The sequence below is a fragment of the Ziziphus jujuba genome, chromosome 9 (genome assembly GCF_031755915.1).
Source record: "Ziziphus jujuba cultivar Dongzao chromosome 9, ASM3175591v1".
In the NCBI taxonomy this organism is placed as follows: domain Eukaryota; kingdom Viridiplantae; phylum Streptophyta; class Magnoliopsida; order Rosales; family Rhamnaceae; genus Ziziphus; species Ziziphus jujuba.
Window position 1 is genome coordinate 8657885 of NC_083387.1, and position 19659 is coordinate 8677543.

At 30.7% G+C, this 19659-nt stretch overlaps 2 protein-coding genes across 2 annotated transcripts; one reads left to right on the forward strand and one right to left on the reverse strand.

Moving 5' to 3' along the window:
* Positions 1-2500: 2500 nt before the first annotated feature.
* On the forward strand, positions 2501-6844 carry LOC107426550 (SH3 domain-containing protein 2). The gene is made up of 10 exons (XM_016036756.4): positions 2501-2926; positions 3691-3813; positions 3898-3967; positions 4074-4225; positions 4582-4683; positions 4951-5151; positions 5264-5326; positions 5474-5626; positions 5742-5816; positions 6343-6844. The coding sequence occupies exons 1-10, from the start codon at positions 2867-2869 to the stop codon at positions 6457-6459; spliced, it is 1116 nt and encodes a 371-aa protein (XP_015892242.1). The 5' UTR covers positions 2501-2866; the 3' UTR covers positions 6460-6844.
* Positions 6845-10075: 3231 nt separating this feature from the next.
* On the reverse strand, positions 10076-17047 carry LOC107426708 (squalene synthase 2). The gene is made up of 14 exons (XM_016036954.4): positions 16523-17047; positions 16009-16051; positions 15343-15432; positions 14728-14803; positions 14533-14602; positions 13202-13345; positions 13004-13108; positions 12723-12869; positions 11698-11773; positions 11324-11412; positions 10761-10852; positions 10625-10670; positions 10467-10536; positions 10076-10359 (listed from the first exon to the last, which is right to left on the reverse strand). Exons 1-13 carry the CDS (start codon positions 16715-16717, stop codon positions 10468-10470), a joined length of 1242 nt encoding a protein of 413 aa, XP_015892440.2. The 5' UTR covers positions 16718-17047; the 3' UTR covers positions 10076-10359; position 10467.
* Positions 17048-19659: the final 2612 nt, after the last annotated feature.

The following is a 19659-nucleotide window of genomic DNA, read 5'->3' on the forward strand; positions in this document are numbered from 1 at the left end:
TCAAGTAGCTCCCGGAAACATCAACCTTAATCTTATGTGAGTCAATACCATAATCGAATTCTGAGTTGTTGAGGCCAAGAGACACGTAGGAAAGATTAGGAGGAGAAAAATCCAGAAACACCAGAGGAACTTGGGTTTAATTACCTTTGCGTTTCCTAGAATGATATTGCATCTTTTTCACAGCTGACAAATTGAGATCACTAGGAATGTGAGGCTGCATACTCCAAAGGATGAATCTTAGTTTGAATGGTATATATTGTATTATTTCGTGAACACCCACCAGATGACTTGTTTTGAAGTTTAATCTTAAATAGAATTTGTTATACTAAGTGAAAAATAAAATAAAATATCAAAAAGAAAAAAGCGTTACGCTTGGTCTTGTCATGCACGTATTGCCTCCTTTCATTGTAGGAGAATAATAACTAATGTATTCTACCATTTTATGTTCTATTTTTAAGTTTCTAAAATTCCGTCTATTGGTTTATAAAGGATAATTATTATTCCAAAAAAAAAAATTTATCTATCGATTTGTTCAACTTTATTTTAAAATTATAAACACGAACCTTTAAAAAAAAAATCCTCAAAAGAATTTAAAAATTTGTACAAATACTTACGTAGCTGGAAAAAAGAAAAAAAAAAATCACATTCACTTTTACTGCCAGCTACCAAAAATAACCCCGACCTACGTTTACAGAAAATATATCTAAAATATAATATATTTAATTAAATCAAGAATTTTCCTATAAGACAGATTCTATATAATGTATATTTTAAGTATATAATGCGAGAGAATAAATGGTGGTGGGACTCAGAAATCAGCTGTGGCTCATCATGTCTTTTTTTCTCCTCTACATACGATATGGACCTGCCAACAAGACAGAGACCTGGATATTAAGCAAAATTTATCTCAATTTTCAGAACAAGAAAAACTAATTAAAACCAAATTACTCAAACACAAATGATTTAAGAAACAAAAAATCCGATAATATTTCTCTCTCACATTGCTGGAAGCAGAGAGGTGGAAGGAACAAAGACAATTGCAGAGTAATGGGACCAAGATAGAACTTTGTTATCAACCCCCACCTAGCTACAAGATTTGCAAATTTGATATGCAATCAACAAGCTGAATTAACAAGTTCATATATGATATATTTTCTCCATTTTGATGGAAAAGAGAGACGAATTATAGATTCCCATAAGGCTTTATAACGATGGCGTAAAATGCAAGTTAATATACATGGCTGGCTTTTTATTGGGCCTAGCTAGGTTATACATCAGTGATATTGGAATTGAACTCCAATATTTTGGCAAAGTTCATTCCAAATGTTTCATTAACCAAATTAAGAGTCTTTTCTTTTGAAGAACTTTTCTTTTTCCTCGGACCAAAAAGATTAGAGATCTTAACGATATAGTACTATTATATGTTTGACCCAATTTTGTACCCACCTAGCTGGCTTTTTTGGGAGCTAGCTATACATATTACTTGTTTGGAAAGCTCTCCTTTGTAATCATAATTATAAATTATTTGGATGGGGTAATTAAAAATTTTTAAGAGGCAAATCTATACTATAGTAAATATAATAAAGTTGTCCTTACATGGATCTATATTTGTTTTTCTTTTTGCTTTCCCCTATGCCCAATTCCCCCAGTGACTCGAAGCTGCACAACTGAGGCACAGGTAATGGCCCTCGACCATCTAACTAGGCACTTCGTCACATGAATCTATATTTCGATATCAAACAAAAATATACATATGATTTTTATTAGCCATAAAAATGGTACACATATGTGATTTCTGTAAATAAGCTGCTTTTCCACTTCTATAACGCAATTAAATAAATATATATATGCTAGCATTGATGTTGTACTTGTACCCGCAAAATTTGAACCAAACAAATAACAAGGAAGGTTATGATTGCACATTGACTTGGCTCACAAGATTCACTAATTTCTCTCTCTCTCTCTCTCTCTCTTGTTATTTTATTTTTTTTAAATGATAAAGAATAGCAAAGTCCATGGGTAGCAAATGTTGATTAATGCGCAAAAGGAAAACAATAAAAGTAAATAAACCAATCCAAGCTGATGTTAATTAATTGTCTTATTTGTTACCAGCTTTTTTAATAGGATTTGGTTGAAGATCATGAAAGTTCTAAGTTTGATTCTAGTTCGACGCTGATTGATTGAATTTACGAATAAAATTTTATCGTAAAGGTTGCAAAATTGGGAAAAAAAATATATATATATATATATATATATATACTGTTGTAAAATTTGAAAGTAATAGATAGAACAATAAAAACGATAATCAAAATTTTTTTTTTTAATTTCTAAAAGATATTCTAGATGGATCAAATTCAAGTTATGACTTACGAAAAATAATAATAATTATGTATATAAAAGAGGAGAATCTTAAAAATAAATTTCTTTCCTTTTTTGAAACGAAAAATCAGAACGTTAAATTAAAAAACATAAATGAATAAAATAAAAAATAGATAATAGATCACAAACAGTGCATAGACTTTCTATGGAAGCATTCTAATGATAGCACGCAGCTTGTAGAATTTTTTTTAAAAAATTTGAATTTTTTTTTTTTTTTAAATAATTTTTTGGGTTGTCCTCTTTGGACTTTCCGAAGAACAAAATCAAAGTCTGAAAATGTCTCTGCACGTTGGGACTTGGGACCTGAGCTCAAACGACTCTTCCAAGTAGGAAGAAACCTACCTCATTTGAAAAAAAGGAGCCCCAAAACCTTTCTTTCTCTTAGTTTCTCTCTTTCCCTCTCTGAGCCAAAATCCTTCGCTGGTTTTTGTTCAAAGATTGAAGCTTTCGGGGGATTCATCTTCCTTTTTGTGGCTTTGTTTTGTGAATGGAGGCTATCAGAAAGCAAGCCACAAGGCTTCGCGAACAGGTCGCTAGGCAACAACAGGTACTTTCTCTCTCTCTCTCTCTCTCTCTCTCTACTCCTTCAAACCCTAGTTCTTTCTCACTAGATCCATCTCTTTCTGCATCTAACAAGAAATAGATCCGTTTGATTGTCAGACACCTTTTTCCCAATCTTTAACTTAAATTTTCTTCTTTTTTTTTTTTTTTTTTTTTCGTTGCCTTGGGTTTCCGATTCTTTGTTATTTCAGCTAGAAATTTTGTTTGGTTTTTGATTTTTTATTCGAAATTGCTTGAATTCAGTGTGTGCTTATGGACTGTTTCACATTGTACGATGAATTTTGTGTTGATCCGAGAAAATTCCTCTACTAAATTGTTTTTTTTTTTCTTTTTTCTTTTTTCTTTGTGAAGGAAAAACATCTGTAATTTTCGGTTTTTACAAATTTGAAGCGGAAGACAATACATAAGTGGCTTAAGAATCTGATTGCTTTATGTGGTATTTTTGATTGAACAAATTGTTAATTGGTTTATAATGGATTTATAAACTGATTGGTTTGCTAAAGGAACAAAATTTGCCTATTGGGTCGTTGCTTCTTCTAGGGTTAGAGCTCATAGGAGCAGGTTAGTGCGTAGCTGCAAAGTAATTTGCAATCATATGATATTGTTTTGCAAGAGCTATTAATTTCAATCCAATGAATTACGTTTTTGCAGTCACAATTTTTTATTTATTTATTATTATTATTATTATTATTTTCCCTTCTTTTGCTGAAAACAAGAGTTGTGATGTGATTACATTGGTTGATGCTTTAGGCTGTTCTCAAACAGTTCGGGGCTGGAGGTTATGGAGGCTCAGATAATTTAGTTACTGATGAGGCAGAACTCCAGCAGCATCAAAGACTTGAAAAGCTTTACATGTCAACACGTGCTGGAAAGGTTCCAAATTATTCTCTATTTTATCTCTAATTTCATTACAATATATTTTCGTCGACTCATAAGTATTTTTTTTTAATGTGTTAGCATTATCAAAGGGACATTGTTCGTGGAGTAGAAGGATATATTGTTACTGGCTCCAAACAAGTTGAAATTGGTGAGATATTGCAGCTATATTGTGATTTTTGTTGTAGTTCAACTTTGATGGTTGTCTAGCATCTAAACCCTGTTATTCTGTTTCTGTATCTTATCTTGTTTGATAGGAACCAAGTTGTCAGAAGATAGCCGGAAATACGGTGCAGAAAATACTTGTACTAGTGGTAGCACATTATCAAGAGCTGCATTAAATTATAGCAGAGCTCGTGCTCAGATGGAAAAGGAGAGGGGGAATATGTTGAAAGCTCTTGGCACACAGGTTTGACATATTTTCTTATTTGTTGTGTGTATAGGTCGGTTTTGCAGGGCAGAAAGCTTAGGGTTCATAAGTATTTTGTGGGTGCTATACATGAACATATATCTAATTTATAATTTATTATTATGTGTGTCATGGCTAAATTATTATTGACTGGTTTTTTTGGGGGAGCGGGAGGGTAGGAGCTTTTAGCTGATATACTCCCTTTCCATGGTGGATTTGTTGCATTACTTTTTTGCTTAATTACTCTTGCTTTTACTTTTTATCTTAAGGTGAACTAGTGTCTTTGACACTTGCTATCAATCTGTCAATGGTTATCAACAATGTTTATGATGTGATGTTAAGGCTTCAATTATTAGGTAGCAGAGCCATTAAGAGCAATGGTAATGGGAGCTCCATTGGAGGATGCACGGCATCTTGCTCAACGTTATGACAGAATGCGTCAAGAAGCTGAAGCTCAGGTATTTTTGAACAAAACTATTTTATATAACTTTTGGTTAGTCTAAGTTTTATCCCTGTTTATTTAGCTCCCTCCCAAATTTTATTTGTGTTTTAATTTCTCAATTTTTTGTGTTCACTGAGGACTGAAGAGTGCACAATGTCTGACCCCTTTTTCCATGCCATATGTAGTAATCCTTTTAAACAATGGCCAGATAATAGTTAAACTAAATTATCAAATAAGATTCTCTTACTACCCTGTAGTTACCCATTTTCTTAAACCTAGACAGGCCATTGAAGTTTCAAAACGCCAAGCAAAAGTGCGGGAAACACCCGGCAATGCTGAGAATGCTATGAAACTGGAAGCTGCAGAAGCAAAGCTACAAGACCTAAAGTCAAACATGGCAATATTGGGGAAGGAAGCTGGTGCAGCAATGGCTGCTGTTGAAGCTCAGCAACAGAGACTTACTCTTCAGCGACTAATTGCAATGGTAGTACAAGTTCACTACTGTCTGTTGTAGTTTAAATTTAGATAAATTCATCTCAATATATTAAGTGGTCATATCCGAAAATTTATCCCTCTAATTCTGTGATCGATGGAAGGTGGAAGCGGAGCGTAACTACCATCAGAGGGTCCTTCAAATACTAGATCAACTTGAAAGCGAGGTATGAAATAATGCTACTATCTCGTTTTCTCATAACTATTTTACCATATTTCTCTTGTTATTGTTGTCTGTTAGATGACTTAAAACGTTTTTTGATTGTTGTCTTCATTGATTTAATGAATTGTATAATATTTGTCATTGTTCATAGATGCTATCAGAAAGACAACGAATTGAAGCACCTCCTAGCCCCTCTATTGGCAACACCATGCCACCACCTCCATCTTATGAAGAAGTTAATGGTGTATATGCTTCTGAAACACATAATGGATCCACAGATGGCGCCGATTACTTTTTAGGAGAGGTCAGGAATCAGTAGTTTATGTACCTACTTCTCACTCATGTTCTGTAGCATTCTTTCTAAGAGCTTACTTCTTTTGGTTTCACAATATATGATGCATAAATTTATTTTTATGTAGGTCATGCATTCATATAAAGCTGAATCTGAGGTGGAGCTGAATTTGTCAGTTGGTGACTATGTTGTTGTTCGAAAGGTTTACAAACTATATTGAATATTAATTTAATTGCACTGCTATTTTCTTTTCAGTTAGAACCATGGGTGACCAGGATTTGACTGCAGGAAAAAGAAAGGGATAATAATAATAATAATAAATAAATAAAGAAACCTGATTATAATACAAAGAAAATTATCTAAATTGTATAATTGTTTGTTTTTGTTACATATCAAAATCATATTTACATATCTCATGCGTGATCCAGAGAAGCTTACCTTGAGCTACATGATATAAGAATAACAAAGAAAACAATATTGTGTGTTCACTCGAATGCAAGATCTGTGTGCCATGGTTGCATTTTTAAGTGAACTGCTTTTGAGACTTTTATTTGAGTTTCTAAATTTTGAATTGTGAAGTGCGTGGTATACCAGACGATACTTTCTCTTGAACAAAGGATATTTCGGTTTTTGAATTTCATATGTTATTGAGTGCTCTTACTTTACCATTGACGATGCTAAATGTTGTTTTGTTCCTTGTGTATATTTACATATCATACTCTTGACAGGTAACAAACAATGGTTGGGCTGAAGGTGAATGCAAAGGGAAAGCCGGTTGGTTTCCGTATGGGTACGTGGAAAGAAGGGACCGGGTTCTTGCAAGCAAGGTGGCTGAAGTGTTCTAAACTTTTTTCTTGTGATTTGGCTTCTGAGGAGAGGATTTTTGTTTGTGTACGCCTTACTATTAATATACTAGGAGGTGAAGCGGCTGCTTTTTTTCATGTAGAAGAATGTGTATCCTACCTTTCCATGTGATATAGGTGCAAGCAAAGATTTCTGCGTCTCTATTGATTGATATATGATGGCCGGTTGGTGCTTATTATTTACTTCTACTCCATTGCAAGGTTGTGATGATAAATTTGAGTCCTTTAATTCATGTATTTTTTGATAATGAAGGACCCTTCTCAATTCCTTGCTCTTTGATCCAGAATTTGATAAGCTGTGGATGCTCTGTGTTCTGTCAAGTTATTATTATTATTATTATTATTATTATTATTATTATTATTATTATTTGGTCGATTGTTTTGTATTGTTGCTGGTTAACGAGTTCTTCCTATGATGAAAAGTTTGGTTTCATCTTCAATCTAGCCATTCTCAAGACAACTATTTGTCTACTTGTCTACTCCTTTCTTTATCTAATAAGTATTATTTTATATTGATTTAGAAATAAAATCTGGATTTTTTTCTTTCGTTGTCTTAGGAAGTGGAAAAAGTGAGAATCTTGTGAGCTTCTCCGTTTTTGTGTGTGTGTGTGTGTGTGTGTGTGTGTGTGTGTCTTTTTTTTTTTTTTTTTTTTCATGATAAATTGCGAAACGTCATTTCTGATTTTAATATTTTGTCACATTTGTTATTAACAAGTATTATTATTATTATTATTTATTATTTTTTTGGGGCTTGAAATTAACACGTATTAGTTACTTTCCTTTTAAACACGTTACATGATGTTTGTCTACGAGCATAATAAATGCATAATAAAGGTATTCGAGGATACTAGGAGCAATAAATAAATATATGTAATTTTCAGAACAGTTTATAAAGAACATATATATATATATATATGTATATAACAAGCGCAAAAAAGTATATATGTATAAAAGGTTGTGTTTTTACAAGTATGAAACCGAGAGATGTATAACAATTAAAAACGAAATTGAATGATTGTGTTCGTAAATAATTATAAAGATTTAACTCCTAATTCGAAAAATAGAAAGCAGTTAGTTAGTCCTCGTGTATTATCATATGGCATGACAGGCTCAAGTATCCCTTTAGAACGACGTTGAACAGTTCCAATTTAATGGGATGTCTCCAAACGGACTTTTTAGTATGACATTGAAATTTGAAAGTGATGAATATCTTGGCACTTAGACAAAGCTTACAATATTTATTTTTTTTGGGACCATAAAGTCGACCTTTTTCTTTATTTTTTGATGGACATAAAGTCACCTTTTGAGTGATTTGTTTTTTATTTTTGAAACAACCTTGTAAGTGGTGATGTTGAAAGAGACTTGGTCTTGCTGAAAAGAAAAAAGAGCGACACGCATTTAGAAGCCCAAATATATATAAATATAAATTTCTATAATACAAATATTCATAAATTTTTAAATTGTCGATACACAAGTTAAAGTTAATGTATATATATATTGTTAAAAAATGCGTTAGATACCATTATAACGTGGATGCCTCCTAATATCTTTGTCTGATAAGAGATATTCATCGTATTGATTATTAACACGTATAATGTGGACGTCTCTTAATATATTTGTTTGATATGAGATATTTATCATATATTTTTTAATACATATAAAATATTCATATATAAAAATGTTCGATCGTATACTTCTAAATATATTTACGATATTTAATCATGTATTTCTGAACATATTTGAAATATTTAATTCTATATTTTTGAATACAAATATGTTTAATTAGTAAATATCTTTAATAATAAAGTTAAATAGGAATAAAAATAAAAATCTACAATGGGATTGTATAGAATTTGTTTGATTGTGCGACTAAAATTTTTTTGAATATAAAATATAAATCTATAATAAAATTGTATAAAGTTCATTTGATAGTGCAACTAGAATTTCTCTTAATGTTAATTCGATAATAACCAACTAGAAATATGTCAATTTTGAATCATTATCTTTTAGGGTTAATATTATTTACACCCCTAGAGTTGGGAAATATATTAACTTACTCCCTTATGTTTTAATAATATCATATCACCTTCCTACTATTGTTACTTTGTTCTATGTTACTTTTAGGCAAATTGTTAATTGCGTACTCTAATTGAAAGGAAAACTAATACAGAAAATTAGATGGCCTTGATAACGTGCAACATGCACATTTTTTTCTTTTTTTTGGGACAAATGCAAAATTGAAATTAAAGATTTCAAAGTCGTAAATTGGGTTTGCTAATAATAGCCTGTTATCCTTTTTCAAAGTTCCTTCAAAATTTTGAATTTTAGGGATTTGTTTTAGAATAGAAAGAGTTGGTTGAAAAGAAAGAAAAGAAAAAAAAAGGAAAAAGAAAGTTGGGAAATTTAGTTTTGGTTTGCCATGGAAATGTGCTAGGGGAAGAAGATGATGTTTAATGTTAACGATAAAGTTCATCCAACCTTTATAGTTTATGACCAAATATAATTGGATTGTCTTTTACCATCTTGGATTGTTTGGAAATTGGATTGGAAGTTTGGAAATTCTGTTTCTTAAAAATAGATCAATTGAGTGGGATTTTTGCATAAAGTCTTCAAGTGATACTTAGAAGTTGGAATTGAGCTTTTCCACCCATGTGTTCAGAGATGAGAGCTGAGGGCATTGTTTTCTTTTTCATTTTGACAATTTGTAATCAGGGTTCGGAAAATTTATTTTACAACTAATTTTTTGGATTTATAATTGCAGATAATTATTTATTTTATTTTATTGAGTTTTTCTTTTCAAAAAAAAAAATTAATGTGTTGGATAAACATTAGGATTAAATAAAAAGAAATATTGATAAACATATTTTTCTTATTATGTTATTATTAATTTTAAAAATTTTAAAATTTATTATTCATGCACGTAAGGCAAAAACAAGAAAATTAGAAATTTTTTTAGATATTTTTAATTATTATTTATTTAAATTGATCTATTAAAAGCATATTCATTTATGAATTTATTTATTGATTTATTCTATGTTTTAAAATTGTTACTTGAAATATAAGGGTATATTTATACTTTATCCATGCCAAATAGGAGCGAGAATAACTGTTGCATGGATGAAAGTTGACTGTAAGGGGTGTTGTTGACATTTTGTAAACCAAAGGGAGCTACTTGATATAAGCAATAACTCAAGGGGTCCTGAGGTAATTATAACTATCTTTTATAAACAATGAAGAAAAGACAAAAAAAAAATATAAAAAAGCAGTTTTCGTGCGGGTTATACTGACAAAAGGAATATATTTGTTTTTTAGAAACATTGGCCAAAAATCCAATACAAAATTTTTTATAAAAAAAAAAAAAAAAAAAAAAGAGAGAGAGAAGAGACCCATGCATGTTACAAGGGTTTTCGTCCAACTGCATTTGATCAAAAATTACTTATAGTACATTTACACCATGTTGGGAGTGTGATCCATGTAGCAAATTAATCCTAAAGCTCAATTCACACTACGGCTCAGGGATTTTCCCACTTGAACAAAATAAAGAAAGAATTTTCTGAAAAGAAGAGCATACATGTCTATATATTGGGAAATACACATGGGAAAAGAAATTATAAACTTGCATAGTTAGGATGGTATTACAGCTAAAACACACACTGTTAGCTCCATAACAACCAAATTGGAAAGCATTAGTATATGGAGTAATACTGAATAGGATTCGGCACTTTTATACGTTGCTTACATTAGATTATACATTCAAACAAGCATTTTGTTTAACAGTGTATGATTGAAAAAAAAAAAAAACAACAGTTTTCCATGGCATGTGGCATGTACTTGTGCAATCAGCCACTTATACTGAAATGGAAGTTCATGAAGGCCACAACTCTGCACATAAAAAACATGAAAATATTGAGGCAGGAATTATTGGTTCTTTTTCTTACAGATTTTATGAATTTCAGACTGAATATTAGTGTTTTGCATATGAAACTTACCCTAGTTATTTGATCGGTTGGCAGAAAGATAAGCAAAAATAATAGCCAATATAATGAACAATAAGGCAATCTGCAATGTAAATTAGAGATGGATTAGTAAAATCATCTTTTAATATTAACGTCATTTTTATTAAATCAGCAAAAACTCAAAAACTCACCAGCGCTGGATTGTATCTCGACTGATTCTTGAGTATGTATGATTTTCTGGAAAGATTGGCGAATAAAAAATGCATGAGCCAATGCAATTAACAAAAATATACCCTGTGGAGAAGGACAACTACAATGGTGAAATACCTTGTACTTAGAACACCAGAATCCTTGCAAGCTTTCTGTGCTATTTCCAGCCTACTCAATGTTTTCTTTGCATTAGGATCATTCATGTCCACCTGCAATGGTCAATATCAGATCAATAATATGTCAAAACATCTAAAAAAATTGTAGCATGACTTGTATGACGAAAATTGTTTAGTATCCGAGAGAGAGAGACAAAGCGAGATTGGTTAGTAGTTCACAAGACAGTCCAAACCCTGGTCGTTATGGATTCCTACATGAACCACTTTACATGGTTAATGGGATTTTTTCCAACTGCAGTTAGTTTTTCTATGTACCAGACCCATCCCCAATTGGATAGGCTCGAGGCTTTATTGGGATGTTAATAATTAAATTGATAATCACTTCCATTTAACTAAGAATAAGAAACCAGAATGCTAAATAAAGTAAAGTAGTAAGTGATGCAATTGATGTGGAGGGTGAAGAACCAGTACAGCACTTGAACTCAAGCGTGAATAATTTCCTATAAACAAAAGCAGCTGCAGTGCAAGTTACTAATATGTTCAGAACTGATGCGAGCAACATACCTTGGACTTTAGCATAGTAGCAAAATCATAGAAAGCACGATAGACATCAGCCATTGTCCTAGTTCGGTCAATGACTTTTGCAGTAAGACCTAGAAAACATAAGCACAAGTCAGTAGATGGTCTTCAGTAACAAAGTAGAATGAACATATTTTCTCATATTCTATCCAAAGTCATCACCAAACAAAAAAAAAAAAAAAATTATGTATCTCATATACAGAATATCTAAATGAAATATAAATTATCATGCACAAGTCTACATGTACATTTAAGGGCTTCAAATCTTACATGACATTATAGTTCACTCTTCCTATCCACAAACACATGCATATGCACAAGCGCACACACAAACACACACATATTTATTGAAATCTTACCACGCCTCATCTTCACTACACCTCTGAAGACTTCAATGTTATTGTAGCACATTGCTAATGTACCAATTGCCATAACCTGGTAAAACAGAACATGCCAAATGAGATTCAAATTCCACAAAGAAGTTCCTTGATTTACAATGGGCATAAAAAACTTAGATGTAACTGCACACAACAAAATCAGAGTACCAGTAGCTTTGTTAAATAGTGGACGCCTAGACAAACATATTACTACAAAAGTTTATAATCAAATGAACAGCCCCTGCTATGACTTGCTAAAACTAGAAAATATTCAAGTTTTGAAATCCAAAAGTTGAAATGAAAAAGAGACCCATTATTCAAACTCAAGGCATCAAGGAGCTCATCTCAGCTTGGTTCATGTGTCCCACTTTATTAAAATTGAAACTTTTGAAGGATTTAAACTCCTATTTTTCAAAGAAGAACACATTTTCCATTGAATTGATATTATCTTTTGACTAAAACCTGAATTTATTTTACATTTAGAACTATATATGTTTTAAAATTATCTTTTAATATTTGACATACTATAAGATTAAATATTTACATTAATACAAAACAAGTAGAACTTACACAGGCTAAAAACATAAAAAATAAAAATAAAAGGTTGAATTTGTAATTAGCCAATTTACATCCTTTTTCCCAGTCTACTAAAGGTCATCTATCGATTATTAGAATACAAGATCAAACATAAACCAGTCTGGTTATTTTACAAATTAGAATGATAACTTTCTGGTCATTCTTACGCTTTTTTACTCTATAAATTTCTGTCATTCTTATGATTTTTTTACTCTTTAGTCCATTTTATTTATGAAAATGAATAGAAAATATTATTCAATAAGCTATAGTTAGAACAGTTTAATTTTATCACCAAAAACTTACCTTGGATCTAATAAATTAAAAGGCACTTAACTACATGTACATATACATACATATATATATTATATATTTATGTATATTGAGTAAGAGACGGTTCCAGTTTTAAGGATTATCTGGAGAACATACTCTACCTGAGGAATGGCACAAAATCGAAATATAGCTGGATCTCTTAAAGCAGACATGTACTTCAAGCAATCTTCCACATGTATCAAAGCATTGGTGACCATGTCATTCAAGCATTGCACTGCCTTGTCTGAGTTTTCCTCATCTTTCAAGTCCTGAGACGTAGATCATTGAAAAAAGAAAAAATAAATAAAATGTAATTCAGAAATGTGTATTGCATAAATTGTTGCATATACTCAAGCTCTCTATGATATGAACAGAACTGAGCACATAGTCAGAAAAAACATACCTCAAGTTTGTTAACATATTTACTCCAAATCTGGCGTGGCCAAAACATGCGCGACTTTGGTATTTCATTAATGTCCTCCAGATAATCTCTAATGATATTTGTTTTCTGAAATTATTTGATCCAATGATCATAGCATTAGAATCATATTCCCCATCAAAACTTTAAATTGAAACAAAATAAACATTTCATACAGCATACCTGAAGAAATAAGCCCATTGAATTTGAAATATCATCTCCAGCCAAATCCTCCTTACCAGAGGCATGAAATAGCTTGGACAAACCTAGACCCACAAGTCCTGCCACATAGTGGCAATATTCATCATAGTCATCAACTGTTTCCACCTGTCAAATGAGGTAGAAAAAATCATATAAATGAACATTTCAACTATCTTGAGACCAAGAATACACTATAAATGCACAAGAAGTTCTCATACATGGTCCAAGAAATTGGAGTTGCATCTATCCTAAGCACAAATAACTGGATAAGGTATAATAAACGTTTGTTTTCACAGAAATAAAATACATCAAACTTGCACAAGAATAATTATATGTCAAAATATTGATTTAATTTGACATGTGAAAAGATTCAAATATAATAACTAAAGTGGCTAGGCTTCAACTAAGCTCTTGTCCACATACATTCACTATTTCTAAGTATAGTCACAACTAATTTTTGCAATGGCTTGACATGTCAGATTCTATTGAACACCCACCACAAGAAACCATAGAAAACAAAATTACAAATTGTAGAGCAATATATTTTATACCATGATAATTAAAGAAGCAAGTAAACTTCTAAATCACTAAATATACTACTAACATAGCATGTATCTATTTTGTGATCCAAATAGTTGTATTAAGGTAGCTTTAAAATCCTTTAAAATACATCTGGGATAAAGTTTTGAAAATAATTTTCTTAATAAGAAAATAGGAAATGGAAAGTTTTACCAATATACAGTCATAAATAAAAACAAAAATACAATAATAAAACCAATAAACAAGTTAGATGCCAATATTTGGTTTTATTGATACATAGTACAAAGTTACCAATATTTGGTTTTATCAATACATATTACATAGTACAAAGTTACAACCTTAAAGAAATAAATCAAGATTAAACATTGTCAGCATGTGCCATTTTATGCGTCACCTACAATCAGATTCCTTTTATGATAAAAAGATAATAAAAAAGCACATATTTTAATTTCCAAAGTAAATCCAAACATGTCTAGAAAGCATTCCATTCTTGAAAAAACCTTCACAAATTAGTTTATTTAAAAACTTTAAAACACTATTGAAGCAACATAAGAGGATATTGTCACCAACTGTTAAGATGGATATTGAAACAAATAAAATACTCCACTTTGTTTCTTTTTTCGTTTTCCTCGAGAAGGCATATTAAATTCTATTCAATCAGTAACACAAATTGCCATATCAATTTAAAGTAGCAAACTAAACATAAAACCATCAAAACATTAAAAAAATCAGAAAATATGCATCCTAAATCCTGTAGTAAATGTATCACAAACCTCCTTGCAAATAAATTTTGCCATTCCTGCTCCCATTCTTTTGGTAATATCCTCAATTGCCTCCTTATAACTGCAGAATTTAAAGTATTAAAAAAAAATAAAAAAACAAAAAAAAAAAAAAAGATATCAATGTTATACATATTAATTCTTTTAATAAGTTTTACCTAGGAAAAAAATGAAAGGACAGAAAATTACCCTTCTCCAAGTTCCAGAAAAGCGGTTGATACGTGATGAATCTGGTCCATGAGAACTTTGTATTCTTTTGTACCACCTAAAGACAAGAAGGAGATTAAATGGGCAAGCAGGTTAAGACTCTTGTTAGTAGCTTAGCATGCAAAGTACCATATAAATATAACCATGGCTGAAAAAGTAACAGAATATTCTTTCTTAAGAAGTGATAAGTTTAATTCTTTAAGTAGCAATTGATGATAAAACAAGGAAAAAGGGTCGTTGATAAATAAAACCGAAACATCAAATACCAGACTATGAATGTTATTACTTTGAAAGGCTAAGATGAAGAAGAATGATGCTCCGTGTGTGTGTGTGTGAGAGAGAGAGAGAGAGAGAGAGAGGGAGAGAGAGGTATTTCTGCTTACATCTCAAACCTTTATCATATGCCAAAAGAAATGCAGTAATTTAGGATTTAAAATGAAAACTTAGATTAAATTAATATAACTTGAATCAATAGCCCAAATGCATATGATGAACTTATCTTTTAGTGCTAGTTGTTTAAGGATATACGTGAAAAAGATCCAAAATGTGCATACAGACATATGAAGAAGATGTCTGTGGGATCTCAAAAGCACTCACATGAGAAATGCCAGTCACGATCATATATGTGGCGATGAAATGCTTTCAGGATAGGCACCTTAACATCGGCAGGTATGCTTGTATCATCCTCTGCACAGAATCCATCACAACAATATAAATCACTGGAAATACATCAAGTTCATCAATAGATTGGGTGGAAGACATCAAGGGAGAAATAAAATACAAGAAAAATGTTGAAAGAAATAAAAAATAGCCTTGCCCTAGTACCCATGAATCAGAAGCTTACTCAACATCAAGACGGAGAGTTTATTCATAAGACTAAAATTAGAACTTAAAGCAAAATATGAGAAAAATACACAGAAATGGTAACCCATAATCTGAACCAGAAACCTCAAAGTAAAAAAGGTTTTGGTATTATGCTGAAGAATTAATTAACCATCACACGAACTTAAGTTGTTAGGAATGGTCTCAACAATATCTATAAAGCCAAAATATACTTTAAAAAAAAACAAAAAAAAAAAAAAAAAAAAAGAAACATAAGCTGCATATCAAGCTTACATACTGGGGGGAAATATAAAAATCCAAGGCCAGTTATTTAACGTAGGGGGTCTAAGATAATAAACACCCTGATTTTATCTAGCAGATGCAAATCAAGCAAAAAAAAATGTTGACGAAACTTAAAGATCAAAAATAATAGCAACATACCAACAGTGTCGAGAGCTCGAAGAACCAGATAAAATATGCATACCTGCAAAACCACAAAATTCAACATGAATTCAGAAATAATAAGTTGCTAGTACAAAATATAAAAACGGAAAGCAACTCAATAAGAAGATCCTATTCGATCCAACCCCAAAAAAAAAAAATATATATATATATATATATATTGGTAAATATATATAGATATATATCATTTTCTCTATCAGAATATATGCTCCACACCACCAACCCAAAAACAAGGTCCAAATGGGATTAAATGATTAGAACCACAACAGAAAAATACCATAATCACATAATAACCTTTTTTTCTCAAAATCATAAACAAACACTATAAACACAGAAACACCAGCACAATTTTGAATCATACAACTTTATCCCACGAAAAAAAAAAAAAAAAAAGTTTTGAGCGTTATACAACCATTTCTCAGACCATAAACAATTTCTTTTCTTAAAGAAGAACAAAAAAAAATAAAAAATAAAAAATGGGGGAAAAACTCACAGCGTTACGGAGGTCAGTATCGAGCTGTTGAATAACGAGTGCGAAACTGCGAGAAACTTTGTGAAGCATGCTATAGCAGAAACTCCAGTGAGGCTCCGGAGGAATCTGCTTCCCGGCGTGCCTGACGGCAATCTTGAGCTTGAGAAGCGGGTAAAAATCATCTGGGTGCCTCAGCATCGTCCCCAAACTACCCATTTTTTTTTTTTCCTTTCTGGGCTCTGTTTTTTTCTTTTTTTTCTTTTTTTTTTTTCCTTTTTGGAACACAAAAAAACAGAGATCAGAAATTTGAAATCAGAAAAAGTATCCCAAAATCACAGTCAGAGAGTGCCAACCGCTAGATTTCCCAAGATGGGTGATTGTTTTTGTAGGCGGGTGAAAGATGATTTTGATGGGTGTCGAGCTTGGTCCAATATGGCGTTCTTGAATTATTATAAATATATTAAAAAAAAAATTAAAGATTAAAAATTTGAGGGTAGTCGTTGAAGATGCGAATCATAAATTATTATTTTATATAAGATTTAATGTATAAAAAAACGAAAACAAGAGTTGAAAGCGACTTGGGTCTGGCTGTGGACTGCAAATTGAGTTTATGGTGGGAATTTTAGCATTCTTTTTTTTTTTTTTTTCATTATTGTTTTTATTTTTTAAGTTTGTCATGTGAGATTTTTTTTTTTTTTTTTTTATTTCTTTTCAGAACGCCATGTGAGAATTTATTGAGGGCCTTATGTTTTTTTTAAAGAAGAGTGTGAAATCCGAGTAGATTGTTTTTTAGTGAATGTTTGGATCTGAGTGGGGAAGGTGAAAATCCCCATTTAATCCAATCTCCATAGGGTACACCTTTAATAAGGCCAAAATTCCCTGATAAAAACAATGAACAGGGCGAAATTGCTTATTTAGATAGGAGATCGGAGGTGGTTAGGGCCGGAATCGTACTCCTTATCCGCATGCAGACCATACTTACAGCCCTTTTTTACATATATACAAAAAAAAAAAATACACGTTCATAAATATTATATTTATACAATATATTCATATTATTTATAAACGGTTGTTTTGGATTTTACAACGTTAATTTTTCTGTGTCTAGGAGTTTTCTTTTTTTTTTTGTTTTTTTTTAAGCATTAAACTCATTATAATTTGAAGGTGTACTTTTAATATTCTTAGTACTATTAGGCAAAATAATAACCAAATTTAGGAGTTTGAAATAATTAGATAATTGAGTGGGAGATTTGATTTGAATTTAATTTTCAAATACAATAACTTTTTTTTTACAATAATTTCAGCAAATAAAAATAATTTTTTAATGTAATGAATTTATTGCTATACATTAAATACAGATGGTGACCCATCGAATGAAATGATGGGTGGCTTGTTTGTTTCATCTTTTCAACTTAAATCCATGTTTGATGTAATTAAAGTCTTACTCGTTTAACATCATAGCTCCAAAGTCGCAGTTGTCAAATATCTTACATCTTCTCTTCCAAAAAAATATCTTACATCTTGATTATTGTATTAATATCTCAAAAAAGTATGATCACATGCATATTTAGCTTGGGTTAGTAAATTTTTTTTCATCAAATTTTGTTTAACTATCAAATAAATAATGTAGCAATGATATTATTGGATTTTATTCCCATAGATCTATTTAATTTTTCTGTCAACAGCTAATCTTTTATTTTATTATTTGATAAACAAAATTGAATAATTCTATGAACATAGACTAGTATACCAACATATTTACTAAAAAATATACATATTAATATTTAATAATATTTTTTAGAATTTATTTATCAATTTATAAATTATATTAATATGTTAATTAATTAAATATGATAAATTAATAAATTTATATCATTACCCAATTATTTTTATGACATTGGAGTTGAGGCAATCATTTTATACAGAAGCAATGGTTTTCAATATTGAATTACCCAAGCAACAGTAAATGCCCCCACCAACCACATTGTATTTGCACCCAAACTTCTTTATTATGCCAGATTGGCAGGAGTTGCTGTCATCGAAACACGTGTGCGGTGGAACTGCGTTTTCGCTTACTCACGTGGCCGTCAATGTCTCGCGACTTCCACGTGCTCTTTCTTATATTTTACTCCCACCAAAACTGTACCTGCACATACACGCAATTAAAAAGAAAATAAAAGTCAGCAAAGTTCATTTTTTTTATTTTTTTATTTTTTTATTTTTTGTTTTACCATAAGGCTTTAATATTCTATTAATTTTATTTTTAGAACCAACAAATATTGTTGAACTGTTCAACTGAGTGACCAAGGCATAATGTCATTTTTTTTTTTTATTGATTTTTTCCTTTCTAAATCAATACTTATTTATTGGGTAACGAGGCCTGACTTTTTGGTAGGTAGCAATTTTAAATTTCTCTAAATATTAGTTTATTCTTTTAAGAAAAAAAAAATCACTGGATACTATGCGAATCATTATGTTATATATTAATTTTGTTGACTATTAGTGGAAAATCTAGTACTATTATATCATAAATATGCATTATAGGCTGATTGATGTGGCACGATAGTTATCCAATTACACACTTCATGTCACTCGATTAAGTGTTTTTTATATTAGTGATAGTTAGAACCATAAATTATTTATCAAATTTATTTAAAAAATTATTTTAATTTATATATATTTATGTTTAAAATATGTGTACAAATTAAATATGGATTGATTGAGTATTAAATAGATTATTAAAATCCAACACAAATTTATTTAAGTATTATTATATTATTTGTAATATCTCTAGCCTTATTATATTATTGGCCTTAAATTACCGTTGCAACTTTGCGTTTTTTCTTTTTTGGATAAATTCGATACTGAGCTAGGAGCTATAGGTTATCAAAAACTTTGGATAGTAAAAAAAATTTACATAAGACAAACAAAATATAAAATATATAGAACATTATAACTCTTGTGATGAAAAATAAAATACTATTACTGGATAAAGAAAACAACATTGGCAGAGCTTGATACATATAATATATATTTTTTATAAAAAAATATTATTCATATATTATTTCTTTATATCAAATAGCACGTACATGTATAAATACCTTTCTATCCATCACCCTCTGGTATATTCTTTTATCCATTCTATTTTCTATCTTTCT